At 48.5% G+C, this 20,603-nt stretch overlaps 1 protein-coding gene across 1 annotated transcript; it reads left to right on the top strand.

Moving 5' to 3' along the window:
- Positions 1-6,865: 6,865 nt before the first annotated feature.
- tmem35 (transmembrane protein 35) lies at positions 6,866-18,576 on the top strand. Its single transcript, XM_063030723.1, has 2 exons — positions 6,866-7,078; positions 16,980-18,576. Exons 1-2 carry the CDS (start codon positions 6,962-6,964, stop codon positions 17,361-17,363), a joined length of 501 nt encoding a protein of 166 aa, XP_062886793.1. The 5' UTR covers positions 6,866-6,961; the 3' UTR covers positions 17,364-18,576.
- The last annotated feature ends 2,027 nt before the right edge of the window (positions 18,577-20,603 follow it).

The following is a 20,603-nucleotide window of genomic DNA, read 5'->3' as shown; positions in this document are numbered from 1 at the left end:
GGGGGTAGAAGGGTGGGTTGGCAAGTTTGCAGATGACACAAAGGTTGGTGGTGTTGTAAATAGTGTAGAGGATTGTTGAAGATTGCAGAGAGACATTGATAGGATGCAGAAGTGGACTGAGAAGTGGCAGATGGAGTTCAACCCGGAGAAATGTGAAATGGGACACTTTAGAAGGTCAAACTCCAAGGCAGAGTACAAAGTAAATGGCAGGTTACTTGGTAGTGTGGAGGAGCAGAGGGATCTGGGGGTACAGGTCCACAGATCCCTGAAAGTTGCTTCACAGGTAGATAGGGTAGTTAAGAAGGCTTACAGGGTGTTAGCTTTCATAAGTCGAGGGATAGAGTTTAAGAGTCGTGATGTAATGATGCAGCTCTATAAAACCCTGGTTAGGCCACACTTGGAGTACTGTGTCCAGTTCTGGTCGCCTCACTATAGGAAGGATGTGGAAGCATTGGAAAGGGTACAGAGGAGATTTACCAGGATGCTGCCTGGTTTAGAGAGTATGCATTATGATCAGAGATTAAGGGAGTTAGGGCTTTACTCTTTGGAGAGAAGGAGGATGAAAAGAGACGTGATAGAGGTATACAAGATATTAAGAGATATTCCTCTTCCCCAGGGCACCACTGCTCAATACAAGAGGACATGGCTTTAAGGTAAGGGGTGGGAAGTTCAAGGGGGATATTACAGGAAGGTTTTTTACTCAGAGTGGTTGGTGTGTGGAATGCACTGCCTGAGTCAGTGGTGGAGGCAGATACACTAGTGAAATTTAAGAGACTGCTAGACAGGTATATGGAGGAATTTAAGGTGGGTGGGTTATATGGGAGGCAGGGTTTGAGGGTCGGCACAACATTGTGGGCCGAAGGGCCTGTAATGTGCTGTACTATTCTATGTTCTATCTTCTATGTTTCTGTCTCTCCCTCGACCAAGGCTCTGCATTCCTGTCTCTCCTTCGACCAAATCAAGGCTTTGTGTTCTCGCCCAGCCCAGTGCTGGAGTTCCCTCATCCTGTCCAAGCCAAGGCTTTGTGCTTTCATCCTGTCCATGTGCCTCATCCTGTGCAGGAGTTCCACATCCTGTTCTGTAGCCATGTCTTGTCCTTGCGCAGTTCCGGAGTCCGAGCCCAAGTCAAGACCCAGGTTCTGGGTCCTTGTCCATTCTCTGGTTCGGAGTCCGAACCCAAGCCTCATCATGTGCTCACCTCGAGAAACCGAAGCCTCATCCAGTCCTGTAGCCACGTCATATCCTCGCCTAGATCTGGGGTCCGAGCCCGAGTCAAGACCCAGGTTCTGGGTCCTTGTCCAGTCTCTGCCTCGGAGTCCAACCCAGGCTCTTAGTTGCTAGTTCCTTGTCCTGGTCCCGCTTGCCTAGCCAATATCTTAGCCCAAGTCTGTGTTCTTGTCCCAGCTCTCTAGTCAAATCTGTTCCTATTACTTCAGTGTCTGTCTTGCATTTGGGTCAGCCATCAACGCCCACCTTATGACAAACATCGCCTTTTCCCTAGTCGGCTCAAGCACAAGCTGCTCTAAAAGTCCATCTCATAGGCATTCAATAAATTCACTCTTGCAATCTGACACCAACCTGATTTTCCCAATCCACTTGCATATTGAAGTTCACCAGTAAAATTGGGTCATTACCCTTATTACGTGCCTTTTCCAGCTCCCTTTGTAATCTCAACCCCACATCTTGGCGATTATTTAGAGGCCTATATATGATTCCCATAATGACTTTTTTACCCTTGCGGTTTAACTCCACCCACAAAGATTCAACATTTTCTGACCCTATGTCACCTCTCTCTAAAGATGTCGGAGCCACACCACCGCCTATGCCTTCCTGCCTATCCTTTCGATACGAAGTATATCCTTTGATGTTAAGCTCCCAACTGACTTTCTTCAGCCACGATTCAGTGATGCCTACAACATCATACCGACCAATCTCTAATTGTGCCACGTGTTCATCCATCTTATTCCAAATACCATCTGCATTTAAATACAACACCTTCACTTCTGCCTTCTTTGCCCTTTTGAATTTTGCCTCTGTGGTAGAATTTAACCGTTTTGTCTACATTTGTACCCAATCATTGGCTTGTCCTTCCTTACATTCATGTTACACCCATCATCGACTTGTAAACCTGCTGGCTCGTTCTCAGCTCTATCATACTGCTTCCCATCTCCCTGCTATATTAGTTTAAACCACTCCCAACAGCTCTAGTAAACCTGCCATAAGGATATTGGTCCCCTTTGGATTCAAGTGCAACCCATCCCTTTTGTACAGGTCCCTCCTGCCCCAGGAATCCAGAGATCTGGATCCTTGCCCCGCTCCAATTCCTCAACCACACCTTTATCTGACACCTCATTCTATTGCTATACTCATTATTGCGTAGCACAGGCAGTAATCCTGAGATTACTACCTTCAAGAGCCTGCTTCTCAGCTTCCTTCCTAACTCTCTGCATTCTGCTTTCAGGACCTCCACTCTTTTTCTACCTATGTTGTTGGTACCAATATGTACCATGACCACTAGCTACTCACCCTCCCTTTTCAGAGTATTGTGGACACATCCAGAAACATCTCAGACCTTGGTACCTGGGAGGCAAACTACCATCCGTGTTTCCTTTTCACATCCAAAGAATTGCCTATCAGTCCCCCTGACAATAGAGCCCCCTTCCGTTCCCTACCCTTCTGAGCCACAGGGCCAGACTCAGTGCCAGAGGCATGGCTGCTGTTGCTTCCCCAGGTAGGTCATCTGCCCCCAACAGTACTCAAAATGGAGTACTTACTGTTGAACGGGACAGCCACAGAGGTGCTCTCCACTATCTGACATTCTCCCTTTCCTCTCCTGACAGTCACCCATTTCTCTGTCTCCTGTAGCTATGGGGTGACTACCTCCCTGTAGCTCCTGTCTATCACTGCTTCACTTTCCCTAACAAGCCGAAATCGTCGAGCTGCAGCTCCAGTTCCCTAACATGGTCTCTGAGGAGCCGCATCTCGATGCACCTGGTGTAAATGTGGCCATCGGGGAGGCTGGTAGTCTCCTGGAAATCCCACATCTGACACTCTGTTCTGGGTGTCATACTGTAGACATACTCCCTATTCCCTCTAGAGTTGAATGAAAAAAAGGAATGAATTTACCTTGTCTCCACCTGTTCTCGATGAAGCCCTGTTCAGCCAAAGCCTTACTACCCTGACTCATGACTGCAACGGTGACCACTCCTACGATGACCACTCCACTAGACGGTACTTCTCTTTTATAGACACTGGGTTCCTGAAAGCTCTTTGTCAGACCTGTTGCATCTGTGCAGTACTCCAACCAACTTACACCAGCAAAACTTAAAGTGGAAGTATATTTACAGATATTTCAAGCCAGCATATAATCTGCGCATAAACGCTGTTAGCGTGGACAGCCAATGCCTTTTCCCCAGGGTGAAATAGCTGTTAGGAAAGGGCATAATTTTAAGGTGATTGGATGAAAATATAGGGGGAATGTCAGGGGTAGGTTTTTTTTTACACAGAGTGAAACGTCCTGCCGGGGTGATAGTAGAGGCAGGCATATTAGGGACATTTAAGAAGCTCTTAATTAGGTACATGGGTGGAAGAAAATAGAGGGCTATGCAGGAGAGAAGGATTAGTTTGATCTTGGAGTGGGTTGAAAAGTCAGTGGAAGATTGTGGAACAAAGTTGTCTGTACTGTTGTGCACATTCTATGTGCAAAGCTTTTGATTCAGTGTCATTCAGGCAGGAAGGTGATAAACATAATTGCACCACGTTTTTTATTGTGTGTGGTTGCAGATCGACTGCAGTCAGATCTACAAAGTGCAATGGCTATGCTGAGGTAGATGAGGAGATCAATAGTCTAATTGTGCATCTTCTAGCATTTGAGAGGTTGGTTCAAGAGTTTGAGAACAGTTGGGTAGAAGCTTTCCCTGAGACTGGTGGTACGTGCACTCAGACTATTGTGTCCTCTATGCGATTGTAAAGAGAGTGAACAGGGTGGACAGGATCTTTGATTATGTTACTGCTTTCGCTTCGCAGTAGAAATTATTGATAGAGGGGATACTGGTTTGTGAGACAGACTGGGCTGTTCACAAGTTACTCCGATCTCTTGCAGTCTTGGGCCAAGCAGTTGCCATGCCAAGCTGTGATGCATCTACACTGGATGCTTTCTATTGGTGCATGCATCGGTAAAATTGGTAAGGAAGGGCAATTTTGGATTTAGTTTTAGGAATGAAGTGGGACAAAAGTAAGAAGTGTTACTGGGAGAGTATTAAAATGGTGATGTGATAACGATCAACACTGGCACATCTCAGGGGTGTGTGCTTACCCACTGCTCTACTCTCTATATACCCATGACTGTGCGGCAAGGCATGGCTCAAATACCATCTATAAATTTGCTGATGATGCAACCATTGACACAATCCTCATAGAGGGATCAGAAGTGGAGAGAGTGAGCAGTTTCAAGTTCCTGGGTGTCAAGATTTCTGAGGATCTAACCTGGTCCCAACATATCGATGTAGCTATAAAGAAGGCAAGACAGTGACGATACTTCATAAAGAGTTTGAAGAGATTTGGTCGAGTGGGGGTGTGGGGGTGAGGAAGTCGGTCAAGTGGGGGTGTGGGGGTGTGGGGGGGGGTTAGGGAGTCGGTCGAGTGGGGGTGGGGAGGTGAAGGAGTCGGTCGAGGTGGGGCGTGAGGGTGAAGGAGTCGGTCAAGTGGGAGTGCGGGGGTGAGGGAGTCGGTCGAGTGGGGGTGTGGGGGTGGTGGGGTGAAGGAGTCGGTCGAGTGGGGGTGGGGGGAAGGAGTCGGTCGAGTGGGGGTGGGGGGTTGAAAGAGTCGGTCGAGTGGGGGTGGGGGTGTGAGGGAGTCGGTCAAGTGGGGGTGTGGGGGTGAAGGAGTCGGTCGAGGTGGGGCGTGAGGGTGAAGGAGTCGGTCAAGTGGGGGTGCGGGGGTGAAGGAGTCGGTCGAGTGTGGGTGTGGGGGTGGTGGGGTGAAGGAGTCGGTCGAGTGGGGGTGGGGGTGGGGGGAAGGAGTCGGTCGAGTTGGGGTGGGGGGTTGAAAGAGTCGGTCGAGTGGGGGTGGGGGTGTGAGGGAGTCGGTCAAGTGGGGGTGTGGGGGTGAAGGAGTCGGTCGAGTAGGGGTGCGGGGGTGAAGGAGTCAGTCGAGTGGGAGTGCGGGGGTGAGGGAGTCGGTCGAGTGGGGGTGTGGGGGTGGTGGGGTGAAGGAGTCGGTCGAGTGGGTGTGGGGGGGTGAAGGAGTCGGTCGAGTGGGTGTGGGGGGGTGAAGGAGTCGGTCGAGTGGGGGTGGGGGGTGAAAGAGTCAGTCAAGTGGGGGTGGGGGGTGAAAGAGTCGGTCGAGTGGGTGTGGGGGGGTGAAGGAGTTGGTCGAGTGGGGATGGGGGGTTGAAAGAGTCGGTCGAGTGGGTGTGGGGGGGTGAAGGAGTCAGTCGAGTCAGGGTGGGGGGTGGGGGGGTGAAGGAGTCGGTCGAGTGGGGGTGGGGGGGTGAGGGAGTTGGTCGAGTGGGGGTGTGGGGGTGTGGGTGTGAGGGAGTCGGTCGGGTGGGGTTGAGGGAGTCGGTCGGGTGGGGGTGAGGGAGTTGGTCGAGTGGGGGTGAGGGAGTCGGTCGAGTGGGGGTGTGGGGGTGTGGAGGTGAGGGAGTCGGTCGAGTGGGGGTGTGGGGGTGTGGGGGTGAGGGAGTCGGTGGGGTGGGGGTGAGGGAGTTGGTCGGGTGGGGGTGTGGGGTTGAGGGAGTCGGTCGGGTGGGGGTGAGGGAGTTGGTCGAGTGGGGGTGAGGGAGTTGGTCGAGTGGGGGTGAGGGGGTGTGGGGGTGAGGGAGTCGGTCGGGTGGGGGTGTGGGGGAGTGGGGGTGAGGGAGTTGGTCGGGTGGGGGTGTGGGGTTGAGGGAGTCGGTCGGGTGGGGGTGTGGGGGTGAGGGAGTCGGTCGGGTGGGGGTGTGGGGGAGTGGGGGTCAGGGAGTTGGTCGGGTGGGGGTGTGGGGGTGAGGGAGTCGGTCGGGTGGGGGTGTGGGGGTGAGGGAGTCGGTCGGGTGGGGGTGTGGGGGTGTGGGGGTGAGGGAGTCGGTCGGGTGGGGGTGTGGGGGTGTGGGGGTGAGGGAGTCGGTCGGGTGGGGGTGTGGGGGTGTGGGGGTGAGGGAGTCGGTCGGGTGGGGGTGTGGGGGTGAGGGAGTCGGTCGGGTGGGGGTGTGGGGGTGTGGGGGTGAGGGAGTCGGTCGGGTGGGGGTGTGGGGGTGAGGGAGTCGGTCGGGTGGGGGTGAGGGAGTTGGTCGGGTGGGGGTGGGGGGGTGGGGGTGAGGGAGTCGGTCGGGTGGGGGTGAGGGAGTGATGTAGTTGGTTGAAGTGGATGGGTGGAACACTCACAATGTGCTGGAGGAACTCAGCAGGTCAGTCAGCATCAGTTGAAAAGATTAGTCGACGTTTCGGGCCGAAACCCCTCGTCAGGACTGAAGGAAGAACTTTGGGGAGGGTTTGAAGAATGCTGGTAGTTGAAAAAAACAGTAATTTGAAAGACAAAGGGGTGGGGGAGGGGAAGCAGGGAGGTGATTGGCAGGAGAACAATGGGTGGGCCTTGGGTGCGGGTCGTTGCGTGGTGCGGGTGGAGGCGGGTCGTTGCCTGATGCGGGTGGGGGAGGGTCGTTGCGTGGTGCGGGTGGAGGCGGGTCGTTGCCTGATGCGGGTGGGGGAGGGTCGTTGCGTGGTGCGGGTGGAGGCGGGGTCGTTGCCTGATGCGGGTGGGGGAGGGTCGTTGCGTGGTGCGGGTGGGGGCGGGGTCGTTGCCTGATGCAGGTGGGGGCGGGTCGTTGCGCGGTGCGGGTGGAGGCGGGGTCGTTGCGTGGTGCGGGTGGGGGCGGGTCGTTGCGTGGTGCGGGTGGAGGCGGCCACTCGCATCCTCCCGGCGTCCCGAGGCTGAGCCCCGCCCGGCAGCGAGGCGGGCGCTGGGACCCGGCGCGGCTGTGATGTCGCCCCGGACCCTGGCCGTGGTCGTTCTGTCCGTCGCGCTGGGACTGTTCTTTGTCTTCATGGGGACCGTCAAGCTGACGCCGCGCCTCAGCAGGGATGCCTTCAGTGAGATGGTAAGCGGGACGGAGCGGCAGCGCCGCGTCAGCGAGCTCGGGGACTGGGGCCCCGCCGCAGCGTCGGCGTCGGCCTCAGGGTTTGGGGCCGCGGGAACCAGTGATTGGGGCTGCTGGCACTGGGAGCGGGTATCGAGACCGGCGCTGGGCACCGGGCACCGGGCAGCGGACTCAGGGCCTCCTGCTGTCCGGCGGTCACCGGTCTCCGCTGCTTTCGGCCTGCGAGCTGTTTGTGTGGGAGCCGAGGTTACAGGAGCCTCACTCGCTGATTACTGCGGCTTCGGGAGGGTGCCCAGTCAGATCCCCGCCGTGCCCACTCGCAGTTTGCACCCTTGCAAATCGCACACTCTCGCCACGGTCCCGCTCGCTGAGTTTCAGCACCGCAGTGTGTGGACAGTGCACTCGGCAGCCTCATTGCCGGCAGCGGCGGAGACAATCTGTGATCGAGGCGGCTCGCTGATATCCGCCTCACCCGGCCCGGGGCAATTGTCTGACATATTCAAGAAACGCCAGTTACAAATGCGTTGGGGTTTTGGTGAGAGTAACAGGGTTTAGGAAATCTGCTAGTGTGGCACCACCAAAGTCAATACTAAGAATTATTAAAGTTTCGTATTTTTTCCTGTTTTGGTTTTAAAGGGGTCTGGGGGTGTTTTTTTTGTCAGAGAGTAATTGATATTTGGAACGCTACCAGGGGAGGCGGTGGAATCAAATTATTTATTATGTATGAGGCATTTACAGGCTGACCAGATGAGAAGGAATATCTTTCGCCATGGGTAGTGAATGTGTGGAAGTCAATGCTACAGACAGCCGTGGAGGCTGTTAGGCTCTTGATTAGTCAGGGTATCAAAGGTTACAGGGAGAAGGCGGGAGAATGCGGTTGAGAGGAATAGCAAATTAGCCATGATCAAATGGCAGAGCAGACTTGATGGGCCAAATGGCCTAATTCTACTCTGTCTTATTGTCTTCACACGGGGCACGTGCATTACACAGTAGGGAAGGCAGAGAAGGAAATCGCCTGATGCGGACAAGTGGGATTAGTATAGGTGGGAAAACAATCAGGTGGGCTGAGAGGCCAGTTTCTGTCCTCTTCGACTCCATGCCACCAAACGTTTTGAGCGTTGCCACATTCATCCAAGCAAATGAGACGATTCCGTCATGTTTCTAACTTGTACCTTGATGGATAGACAATGGAAGTGAGTCACCAGGTGGGTTTGGGAAGGTCCCCAGACTTCCCTGATCTGATAGCCACAGAAATGAAGTTTCTAAATCTGAGGATGGGGATGTAGGGTCAAGGAGATATGGATATCAGTATCGATTTGGTTTTGGATTGTTATTTTTCTCATGTGTGCAAGGTACAGTGAAAAGCTTGTCTTGTATATTGTTCACACAGATCAAATCATTACACAGTGCATTGTGGTGGAACAAGTAATACAATAAAATCACAGAATAAAGTCTTACAGCTACAGAGAAAGAGCAGTGCGGGTACACAATGAGGTACAAGGTCACAACAAGGTAGATTATGAGGTTAAGAATCCATTGTATTGTACGAAGGAACCATTCAATAGTCTTATTGCGGTAGGGTAGAAGCTGTCCTTGATCCTGGTGGTTTGTGCTGTCAGGCATCTTCTGCATTCTGGGAGAGAGGGGTGAAGAGAGAATGTCTTGGAGATGGTTGTTGCCTCTATTTCATTGGGCACGTGTCAGTTCCTGTGTCAATATTGCACAGGTCCTAGGCACACCACTTATCTAAGAGTGATGAATCATGGAATTGCCAGCACACATCCCACCTAGTGAAGAAGGTTGAGTCTAAAACACCGATCAGAGGAAGGCAGGCAGTGATGTCCTAACACTGAGTTTTCCCTCGGAAACCAGTCTTTTTCCTTTGGTGTTTGCAGATCTCAGTCTCACCAGATTCACCTGAGGCAGCCTGGGGTCAGGGCTCTAACTGGCTCCACTCCCACCACCCTCTGCTGTGCCAGGAACTGACACCAAACAATGCCTTGCCATCTTGTTGCTGTGCTAGGGACCTCGTGCAAACCACAGCCTCCCCCCACCCCCCACATCAGTGAATTGTGCCTCATGGCCGGGGAGAGCTGGTGCTGGGCCTGTTCAGAAAGCACCTCTCACTCTTTCCCCCAACACCCCTCCGCCCATGCTGGTATGGGGGGCTCTTGAGCACACTCTGGTACAGTGAGTAAGAACTTTGCTGGAGAGTGGCAGCATCTTTCTCTGAGCCGACGGACCGCACAGCTCTGAGTGTGGTGCAAGCTGCTATCCCTACACTTTCTTTGAAAAACTCTCCTCAATCCGGAGCTTTCAAAGGTGGTCACTATGAATATAATACTATCTTGGCCCCTTTTCTTTTCTTTTAGCAATCTATCTATTGAGATGCAGCACAGAATAGGCTCTTCTAGCCCCAAGAGCCGATCCGCTGTCATGATGTTCCATCCTCCAGCAACGCCACAGTCGGCATGGAATCAGCCGGTCCACAGGGCCTCACCCCGAGGGTACACGTCTTCCAGGCTGCACCCTTGGGATATCAAAAAATGGCTGGTTGGTGAGCTGCAGGAGTGGGAACCGCAGTTTGAGTGTAGCTGTAGATCATGGACTCCAACAGAGCCCCATCCGCCCTGAAAAGGAAAAAAGAGACATTAAAGAGAAGAAATTAAAGCTATTTTGCAGATTAGCTCCAAGAGGCCTCCCTCTGGTGACACCTTAGCTCTGTGGCCAATCACTTTGCTACATCCAGTCAAGCAGCGTGACTAGGAAATCCTACAACTCCAGGATCAGATCAGAACTCTAGTCCTGTTGCTTCTGGCTGTGAATGATGACTGACAATGAACAGGTAAAGGAGATGCTAAGGACAGACCTAGTATGCGAGCTGATCCTGGTTGAAATCAAATGAAGTCCACCAGTTTCTTTATTTGCAGGCATTCAGTTGAAGTGAGAAGAGGAGAAGAATGAGAACAGGAAGGGTGAGGGGCTCAGGAGAGAGGAAGGGAGGAAGAGAGAATAAGTGTAGAAGAGTGGTAAAATAGGAAGAAGGATGCCGTGCAGTCAGCATACAGTCAAAGCTGTGGTCTCCATTGAGATCGTGGCTCAGGCTTAGTTCTCTTTTGGTCAAAGAACAGCCAGAGTCTAGGCCCCTGCTCCACACTCGAAAGGCCAGTGATGTGGATGGATGATGAAAAATACCCCAGGTCATCTGGGCCCAGGATTGGATGTCCTTGCGAACAGGAGGCACGAGGGCCAGTGAGTCAGTGAGCCTGGAGTTCAGGGTTGTGTTATCAACCAGTCAGTGGATTGATACCATAGATCAATGCCTGGAGGCTGGCGCCCCAGAGGCCAGTCCTGGAGTAGGTGGACTGTTCATGTATGTGGGAGGCGTGAAGAAGGAAAGGGGCTTTTTTGGCTGTTATTTCTTTGTTTATTATGTTCTGCTTTGTTGTGTCGGTGTTGATCTGCCAAGCATTGTTTGCATGCTGTGTTGGCACCGAAGGTTTGCTAGTGGTGCATGGAGAGGTTTAAACTAGAGTTGCAGGGGGATGGGAACCAGACAGCCAGAACAGATAGAGGAGCGGTGTGGAGACCTCAGACAAAGTCAGGAATCAAAAGGTTGAGTATGGTGCGACTAGTGTCCTGAGCTCTATCTATTTCAATGCAAAAAATAATGCAGGAAAGGCAGTTAAGCTGAGGACATGGATCAACACATGAAATTATGATATTGTTGCTATTAATGGGACTTGGTTACAGGAGGGACAGAACTGGAAACTCAGTATTCTGGGGTTTCATTGTTTTAGATGCAACAGAGTGGGAGGGGTGGCATTACTAATCAGGGAAAATGTTATGGCAGTTCTCAGTCAGGACAGGTTTGAGAACTTGTCTAGTGAGGATTTATGGATGTAACTGAAGAATAAGAAAGGTATGACCACATTAGTGGGCTATATTATAGTCCACCCAGCAGTCGGCAGGATTTAGAGGACAAATTTGTAAGAGAGATTGCAGACTTTTGCAAGAAACATAAGGTTGTTATAGGTGATTTTAACTCTCTACATCTTGATTGGAGCTCCCATACTGTAAAAGGGCAGGATGGGATAGAACTTGTCAAACGTTTACAGGAAAGTTTCCTTAATCAGTTCTGGAAGTCCCAACAAGAGAGTGCAATACTTGATCTACTATTCTGTAGCGTATCTTAAAAAATAAATACAGTAAATATGGAAAAAAGATAGGTTTGACCACAGGTTGAGATTCTAAATTGGAGAAAAGCCAATTTTGATGGTATCAGAAAAGATCTGGCAAGTATGGATTGGGACAGGCTGTTTTCTGGCAAATGGCTACTTGGTGTACAAGGTGTTCCCTTGGACCCTGTGGAAGGCAAGTGTAGAAATAGCCAGGGCCCAAGCAGAGACATTCATTTCATCCTTAGTGACAGGTGAGGTAGTAGAGGATTGGAGGATAACCGGTGTTGTTCTAAAAGCCCTAAAAACAAACCAGGAAATTTATAGACTGGTGAGCCTGACGTCAATAGTGGGAAAGTTATTGGAAGATATTCGAAGGGACCAGGTATATGAATATTTGGATAGATGTGGACCTATCAGGGATAATTAAGTCATGTCTAACCAATCCTATAGTTTTTCAGGGAAGTTACCAGCAACATTGATGAAGGCAAGGCAATGGATGTTGTCTACAACATTTAACAATGCATTTAAGACATTTAACAAGGTCCAATATGGGAGGTTGGTCAAGGTAGGTTCAGTCGATTGGCATTCAAGTTGAGGAGGTAAATTGGACTTGACATTGGCTTTCTGTGGGAGAAGCTAGAGAGTGGTAGTAGATAGTTACCTCTCTGACTGGAAGCCTGTGACTACTGGAGTGCAGCAAGGATCAGTGCTGGGACCATTGTTGTTTATCATCCAAATTATTGATATAGATGACAATGTGGTTAAGTGAATCAGTAAATCTGTGGGTGATACCAAGATTGGGGGTGTAATGGATGGTGAGGAAGACTCTCAAAACTTACAGCAGGATCAAAGCTTATACATTGAATGGTAGACATCTGAAGAGACTTTTAGGGATCAAGTCATCAAAGTTTTCAAAGCTAGATATTGCCAACAGAAAGGGTAAATAGAATCCTTGCCTTTGAATCTAGAGAACAAAAGGGTTAAATTTCTGTAGAAAACTCAGTCCTGTCAATGGACTGTAGAAAGCTGCACAGTGTAGATTTACTAGAATGATGCATGGACTCTGGGTTAAATTACAAGATGAGATCACACAAAGTAAGGCTTTGTTTCCTGGAATGTAGAAGAATAATTTGAGCCATGTTTCAGGATGCTAATGGAAAGCAAAGCAAGTTAAACCAAACTGTTTCTTCTCTCTGGAGAATTTAGGTGGGGTAGGGGGTGGGGGGGGGGGGGGGTTTACATTAATAGCCACAGCCAGGCTGCATGTAGAAGTGGGTTTTCGACACATTTCTATATGCAGAGCATGGTGTTAATTCTGAAGTCTCTGTAAGAATCAGAATTAGTGCCTATAGTTAAAACTTTAAATGTGTGATTGATTAGCTCCTGATGGTCCGGGTAATAAGGATTCTTATGAAATAATGGGTTTACATGCTCCTGTTGCAGAGTTAGGATTCAAGAAACTCTGAAGCTGGAGTTGCGTATGGGCCAGGTTGAATAAGGATAGCTAATCACTGATACTGACTTTTAATTCCAGATTACAATTAAATGCGTATTAATTCCTCACCTGCTGAGATAGGATTTGAACTCATGTTCCAGGCCTCTGTAGACCACAGGACCATAAGACATAGGAGTAGAGTTAGGCCATTTGGCCCATTGAGTGCTCCGCCATTCAATCATGGCAGATCCTTGTTTCCCTCCTCAGCGCCGCTCCCTGGCCTTCCCCTGACCTTTGATGCCACGTCCAATCAAGAACCTATCAATCTCTGCCTTAAATACACCCAATGATCTGGCTTCCACAGCTGCCTGTGGTAACAAATTTCACAAATTCACCACCCTCTGGCTAAAGAAATTTCTCCGCATCTCTGTTTTAAATGGACACCCCTCTCTCCTGAGGCTGTGCCCTTTTGTCCTAGACTCCCCCACCATGGGAAACATCTTTTCCACATCTACTATGTCTAGGCCTTTCAACATTTGAAAGGTTTCAATGAGATCCCTCCTCATCCTTCTAAATTCCAGACCCAGAGATATCAAACTTTCCTCATATGATAACCCTTTCATTCCTGGAATCATCCTTGTGAACCACCTCTGAACCCTCTCCAATGCCAGCACATCTTTTCTCAGATGAGAAGCCCAAAACTGTTCACAGTACTCAAGATTTGGTATCACTAGTGCCTTATAAAACCTCAGCATCACATCCTTGAAATGAATGCTAACATGGCATTTTCCTTCATCACCACTGACTCAACCTGCAAGTTGACCTTTAGGGTGTTCAGCACAAGGGCTCAGAAGTCCCTTTGCATCTTAGATTTTTGTACTTCCTCCCCATTTAGAAAATAGTCTGCACAGTTATTTCTACTACCAAAGTGCATGACCATGCATTTTCCAACACTGTATTTCATTCGCCACTTTCTTGCCCATTCTCCTATCTGTCTAAGTCCTGCTATATCCTACCTGTTCCCTCAACACTACCTGCCCCTCTACCAATCTTCGTATCATCTGCAAACTTGGCACAAAGACATCTATTCCATCATCTAAATCATTGATATACAGCATAAGAAGAAGTGGTCCCAATACTGATCCCTGCGGAACACAACTAGTCACTGGCAGCCAACCAGATTCTTAAAAGATCCTTTTATTCCCACTTGCTGCCTCAAACCAATTAGCCAATGCTGTAACTGTGTCAGTAACTTTCCTGTAATGCCATGGGCTCATGTCTGGCACCTTATCAAAGGCCTCCTGAAAGTCCAAATATACAACCTCCACTGCATCCCCATTATCTATCCTACTTGTAATCTCCTCAAAGAATTCCAACAGGTTCGTCAGGCAGGATTTTCCCTGAACGAAACCATACTGACTTTGTCCTTTCTTGTCATGTGTCACCAAGTACTCCATAACCTCCAATTGACTCAAACATCTTCCCAACCACTGAGGTCGGGCTAACTGGTCTATAATTTCCTTTCTGCTGCCTTCCTTCCTTCTTAAAGAGTAGAGTGACATTTGCAATTTTTCAGTCTCTGGTACCAGGCTAGAGTCCAATAATTTTTGGAAGATCATTACTAATGCCTCCACAATCTCTACCGCTACCTCTTTCAGAACCCAATGGTGCACTTCATCTGGCCCGGGTGACTTGTGTATTCTTGGATCTTTCAGCTTTTTGAGCACTTTCTCCCTTGTAATAGTAACTGCACTCACTTCTCTCCCCTCACAGCATTCAACACCTGGCACACTGCTAGTGTCTTCCACAGTGAAGACTGAAGCAAAATACTCATTTAGTTCTCCCATCTCCTTGTCCCCCGTTATTATTTCTCGGGCATCATTTTCTAATAGCCCTATAAACACTCCCCTTTCTCTTTTTTTACATACTTGAAAAGGTTTTTACTATCCACTTTAATATTGTTTGCTAGCTTGTTTTCATATCTCATCTTTTCCCTCCTAATGATTTTTTGAAATTGCTCTCTGTAGGCTTTTAAAAGCTTCCCAATCCTCTGTCTTCCCACTAGCTTTTGCTTTGATGTATGCCCTCTCTTCTGTTTCTACATTAGCTTTGACGTCCCTTGTCATCCAGGGTTGTACTATTTTGCTATTTGAGTATTTCTTCGTTCTTAGAATAAGTCTATCCTCCACCTTCTTCACTTTTCCCAGAAACTCATGCCATTGCTGCTCTGCTGACATCCCTGCCAGCATCTCCTTCCAATTTACTTTGGCAACTGCTCTGTCATACCACTGTAATTTCCCTTACTCCACTGAATAGTCATAGTCATAGTCATACTTTATTGATCCCGAGGGAAATTGATTTTCGTTACAGTTTCCCCAACCAAGAATAGAGTAAAAATAAAGTAAGGGCATCCATAGTCTTGCGAGACCATGGATCTGCGCCTGGAAAGTCTTCAGTCTCCAGGGCGCAGGCCTGGGCAAGATTGTATGGAAGACCAGCAGTTGCCCATGCTGCAAGTCTCCCCTCTCCATGACACCAATGTTGTCCAAGGGAACGGCATTAGGACCCAGTGTCCTAGCTTGGCACCAGTGTCGTCGCAGACCAATGTGTGATTAAGTGCCTTGCTCAAGGACACGACACATTCCCTCGGCTGGGGCTCGAACTCACGACCTTCAGGTCACTAGTCCAATGCCTTAACCACTTGGCCACGTGCCCACACAGAGTATAAATATAGCAATATAAAACCATAAATAACTTAATAGTAATATGTAAATTATGTCAGGAAATAAGTCCAGGACCAGCCTATTGGCTCAGGGTGTCTGACCCTCCAAGGGAGGAGTTGTAAAGTTTGATGGCCACAGGCAGGAATAACTTCCTATGACACTCGGTGTTGCATCTCGGTGGAATGAGTCTCTGGCTGAATGTACTCCTGTGCCCAACCTATACTGCTACGTCAGACTTTACCTTCTCTCTATCAAATTTCAAGTTGAATTCAATCATATTGTGAGCACTACCTCCTAAGGGATCTTTTACCTTAAGCTCCCTAATCACTTTCATTACATAACATCCAATCCAGTATAGCTGATCCCCTAGTAGGCTCAACAACAAACTGCTGTAAAAAGCCACCTGTAGGCATTTGACAAACTCACTCTCTTGAGATCCATTACAAACCTGATTTTCCAACTGACCTGCATGTTAAAATCTCCCAGGACTATCATAATATTGCCCTTTTGACACGCCTTTTCTATTTCTTGTTGTAATCTGTGATCCACATCCCAGCTACTGTTGGGAGGCCTGTATATAATTGCCATCAGAGTCCTTTTACCCTTCAGTTTCTTTACTGAACCCACAAGGATTCATTATCTTCTGATCCTCTGTCACATCTTTCTACTAATTTGATGCCATTCTTTACCAGTAGAGCCACGCCACCCCCTCTGTCTACCTTCCTATCCGTCCAATACAACGTGTAACCCTGGACATTCAGCTCCCAACTACAACCATCCTCCTGCCACGATTCAGTGATGGCCACAATATCATACCTGACAATCTGTAAAAGTGCAACAAGATCATCCACCTTATTTCTTATACTCTGTGCATTGAGATATAACACTGTGAGTACTGTATTTGCTACCCTTTTTGATTCTGTATCTTTAATGCACTGATACTCAACCCGCTGGCTGCAATTTTGTCCCATCATCTGCCTGTCCTTCCTGACAGTCTAACTGCAAGCTACCTTTGTTTTTTTACCATCCGTCCTAACTTGAGTCCCTTCACTGCGGTTCCCATCCCCCTGCCAAATTAGTTTAAACCTTCCCCAACAGCTCTAGCAATCCTGCCGGTGAGAATATTGGACCCCTTGGTAAGTAAGGTAGTGACTGTACTTCCATTTCCTTAATGACCACAGTATCACCTTTCCTAAATAAGGAAGCACAAATGCAAAAGTAAGTTTTTTGGAATGACAGGGTGAAGTTAAAATGAGGGAAAAAAGGGTGTCTATGGGAGATGTTGGATGAGGGAGAAAAACAGCTCCGGCCCCAGAGTACTGAATTCTGAATTTTAACTCCAGGGTTTCCAGAGACTCTAGTCTAATGGAAATGTTTGCTGGGATGTGAGTAAATGCAAGACAACGAGACTAATTCAGTAGTTGTTTTAAAGGGTCACACAGAGAGTAGAGGGTTAATGCTTCCACCTGTAATGTATCATTCCATGAAACCTCCATTTAAACAACTCTGGATGCATCTTTGAGCAACTAATGGCTTCAGTTTTAAATCATTTTTGATTGCAGAAAAGAGCATACAAGGAATATGCCAAGGCTCTCCCAGTGTTAAAGAAGATGGGTATCTCCTCGATCCTGCTGCGGAAACTCATCGGGACTCTGGAGGTGACGTGTGGGATTGTCATGACCCTGGTGCCTGGGAGACCCAAGGACGTAGCCAACTTCATGCTGCTGCTGGTTGTTCTGGCCGTGCTGTTCTTCCACCAGCTGGTGGGTGACCCACTCAAGCGTTATGCTCATGCCCTTGTCTTTGGGATCCTGCTGACCTGCCGACTGCTGATCATCAGACAAGCCGATGACAGAGACAAAGAGGTGGTAGTGGGAGCGGTGGTGAAAGAAGCCGATGGGAAGGATGACCCTGAGCAGGAGAAAGGGAAGCTGAAAACCACCTAAAGCAGCTTACGGAGGATTGGGACTGGGAGTCCTCACCAGCCAGCTGTCATCCCGAGTACACAGAACCTGTTCTCCACTTCAGTCGAGCCTTGCTGAAAGTGACTGACGTACAGTTCATGAGCATCTGTTGACAGAGAACTGGCAGGAGTTCCTCCCCATGACTGACAGCCAATCCTGATCAATACACACCAGAGCAGAAACCAGCACCATTGCCATTCTACCCAGTGTCTGCAGTGATTATAAACTCCAAGTTCAGCTCAGTGAGAGGAAGAACTCTGTGCTGAGTGAATGAATTTGAGAAATTTTATCCTTAAACAAGTCCACACCATCTCCCATGTCTCTCACACACTAGAGTCAAATGGGTTCCCATTCCCACAACCATGACCACCTCAATAGGCAGCTCCTCCCAACATTTAAGCTGGAAAGTCCACACTGAAGCCATTGCAGGAAATTGGAAAGTTCAAAATAGATAAACACGCGTCCTGGATAGAGAGTATGATAGAGAAACCAACAGCATTGTGTGTAGCAGTACCGAGGGATCCGCCTCCTGGCTATGCAGGTATGTACAGGGGTGGTCACCAGGCTAGTGATCGTCTTTTCTCCTCTTCCTTCCACTCCCTCATTATCTTTGTCCCGTTGTCCCATCCCTCTCTCCCACCTTAACCTTTACCACCCTCGCTGACCCCCTTCCTCCCTCCCTCCTCTACCACCCCCTTTACTCCTCTCCTACCCAACCACTTCCCCTGATCGACACTACCGTCTTCCTCCCCACAGCTTCTCTTCCCTCTCCCATTCCACCCTTCCTCCCTCCTGTACCTTCTCCAATTACCTTTACTATTGTTCCTGGTATGGGTCTCCAACATCTCTTTCTCCACACACCACAATTATGTGTAATTCTCACAGCACCACCTCCATCATTACTAAACTCATTTGAGGAGGGCAGATTTGTGGCCGTCAGTAGAGGCTCCATCCTCCTCCACAACCACCGGCGCTGATCATTAGATTGTAGGTTAGTTAGAGGATAAGGCCGGGATTCCTGGAGAAATGTCCTCACTGGGTGAGCTAGGTAACCGAGGCCTGATGTGCGGTGTGATAGTTCTGTTGTCAAGCTCTGCTGTTGACTTCGATGCATGTCTTAGTTGCATTTCCACTTTTTTTGTTAATTGCATCTCAGTTGTAACCATGGTTTCTGAAAATAAACCTCAAATACACTTTCAAGAGCAAGCACTCTCTTGTCCTTTTATTGCTCCACTATTGTACGACTTCCACTGAAAAGCCCCATGTAGGTTAATGTCTGGATGTGAAAGCCTTTGTGTTTGTTCTGAAAATTGTACCCACTATCATTGTTCTCAACAGTTGGGATATGAACCAGACCAGGCATTTCCAGACCAGGTTACCCATTCCTTGTTGCCAGGAAATTGCTTTAATTTATCACTCAATAGAGGCTGCACATTTTCAAATGCTTAGAGCAGCTAGGAAGGATTTACAAGGCACAGGCCATGCTTAAAGGAGTTGATGGAGTGTATTAAAGAGGAGGTTAATGATGTGGTGCAATGCCTTTTCATTGTATTTGTCAGCTTCCAGAAACATTTGAAGAAGTCCTCCTCAGAGATTTAAGTAAATTTGCTTTTGCAATCTAAGGTGAATTCTTGACCTAAATGTGAACTAGGTTAAACAGCAATAGACAGGGTAGGGTACGTACTTTAATTGATAAGATTTAACTAGTGCAGTCAAACATTCGTAAATAACTGACAGTCATTGCTATTCTTTTATCTTAGTGACACTAAGGTAGATAATGTCAGCAGTTTGGTTTAAGATAATAAATTTTAAGATCTCAGTAGATGGATAAATCACTGGCAAATGGAAGTCAATATGAGCCAATGTGTGGCCTCCCAAATAGAACATTAGTGGATTGTTGAGCGAAATGACAATTACAGAGTCTGGAGCCTGCGCTGCCATTCCATGAAGTGTATCCCCTTAAATGCCAAGACTCCGTTTCTCCTATTTTTGCTACCAAAGTGGAAACTTTTACTAACAATATGTTCCTTCTACTCTCCTCGGTAGTTCAACTAACCTGTCATTGTCTCCCTTAACACAAGAAAATGGAGAAAATAGTAGGCTCCTCAGCCCCTCGAGCATGCCCCACCATTCCATATAGAAACATAGAAAACCTACAGCACAATACAGGCCCTTCGGCCAACAAAGTTGTGACGAACATGTCCCTACCTTAGAAATGACTAGGCTTACCTATAGCCCTCTATTTTTCTAAGCTCCATGTACCTATCCGAAAATCTCTTAAAAGACCCTATCATATCCGCCTCCACCACCGTTGCCAGCAGCCCATTCCACGCACTCACCACTCTCTGAGTAAAAAAAACTTACCCCTGACATCTCCCCTGTACCTACTCCCCAGCACCTTAAACCCGTGTCCTCTTGTGGCAACCATTTCAGCCCTAGGAAAAAGCCTCTGACTATCCACACGATCAATGACTCTCATCATCTTATACACCTCTTCTATCAGGTCACCTCTCATCCTCCGTCGCTCCAAGGAGAAAAGGCCAAGTTCACTTAACCTATTCTCTTAAGGCATGCACCCCAATCCAGGCAACATCCTTGTAAATCTCCTCTGCACCCTTTCTATGGCTTCCACATCCTTCCTGTAGTGAGGTGACCAGAACTGAGCACAGTACTCCAAGTGGGGTCTGACCAGGGTCCTATAGAGCTGCAACATTACCTCTCGGCTCCTAAATTCAATTCCATGATTGATGAAGGCCAATGTACCGTATGCCTTCTTAACCACAGAGTCAACCTGCGCAGCTGTTTTGAGCATCCTATAGACTCGGACCCCAAGATCCCTCTGATCCTCCACACTGCCAGAAGTCTCACCATTAATACTATATTCTGCCATCGTATTTGACCTACCAAAATGAACCACTTTACACTTATCTGGGTTGATCATGAGTCAACTTTATTTCTTACATCCTTCACATACATGAGGAGTAAAAATCTTTATGTTCTGTCTCCGTCTAAATGTGCAATTGTGCAATCATAGTAATTTATAACAAATAGAACAGTCAATGTAACATAGAAATACACTCAAATCAGCTGAGTTAATCAGTCTGATGGCCTGGTGGAAGAAGCTGTCCCGGAGCCTGTGGGTCCTGGCTTTTATGCTGCGGTACCACTTCCCGGATGGTAGCAGCTGGAATAGATTGTGGTTGGGGTGACTCGGGACCCCAA

Source organism: Mobula hypostoma, chromosome 22 (genome assembly GCF_963921235.1).
Source record: "Mobula hypostoma chromosome 22, sMobHyp1.1, whole genome shotgun sequence".
NCBI lineage: Eukaryota > Metazoa > Chordata > Chondrichthyes > Myliobatiformes > Myliobatidae > Mobula > Mobula hypostoma.
The sequence above is the reverse complement of the archived record's forward strand: the minus strand, read 5'-3'. Positions and strand labels throughout refer to the sequence as shown.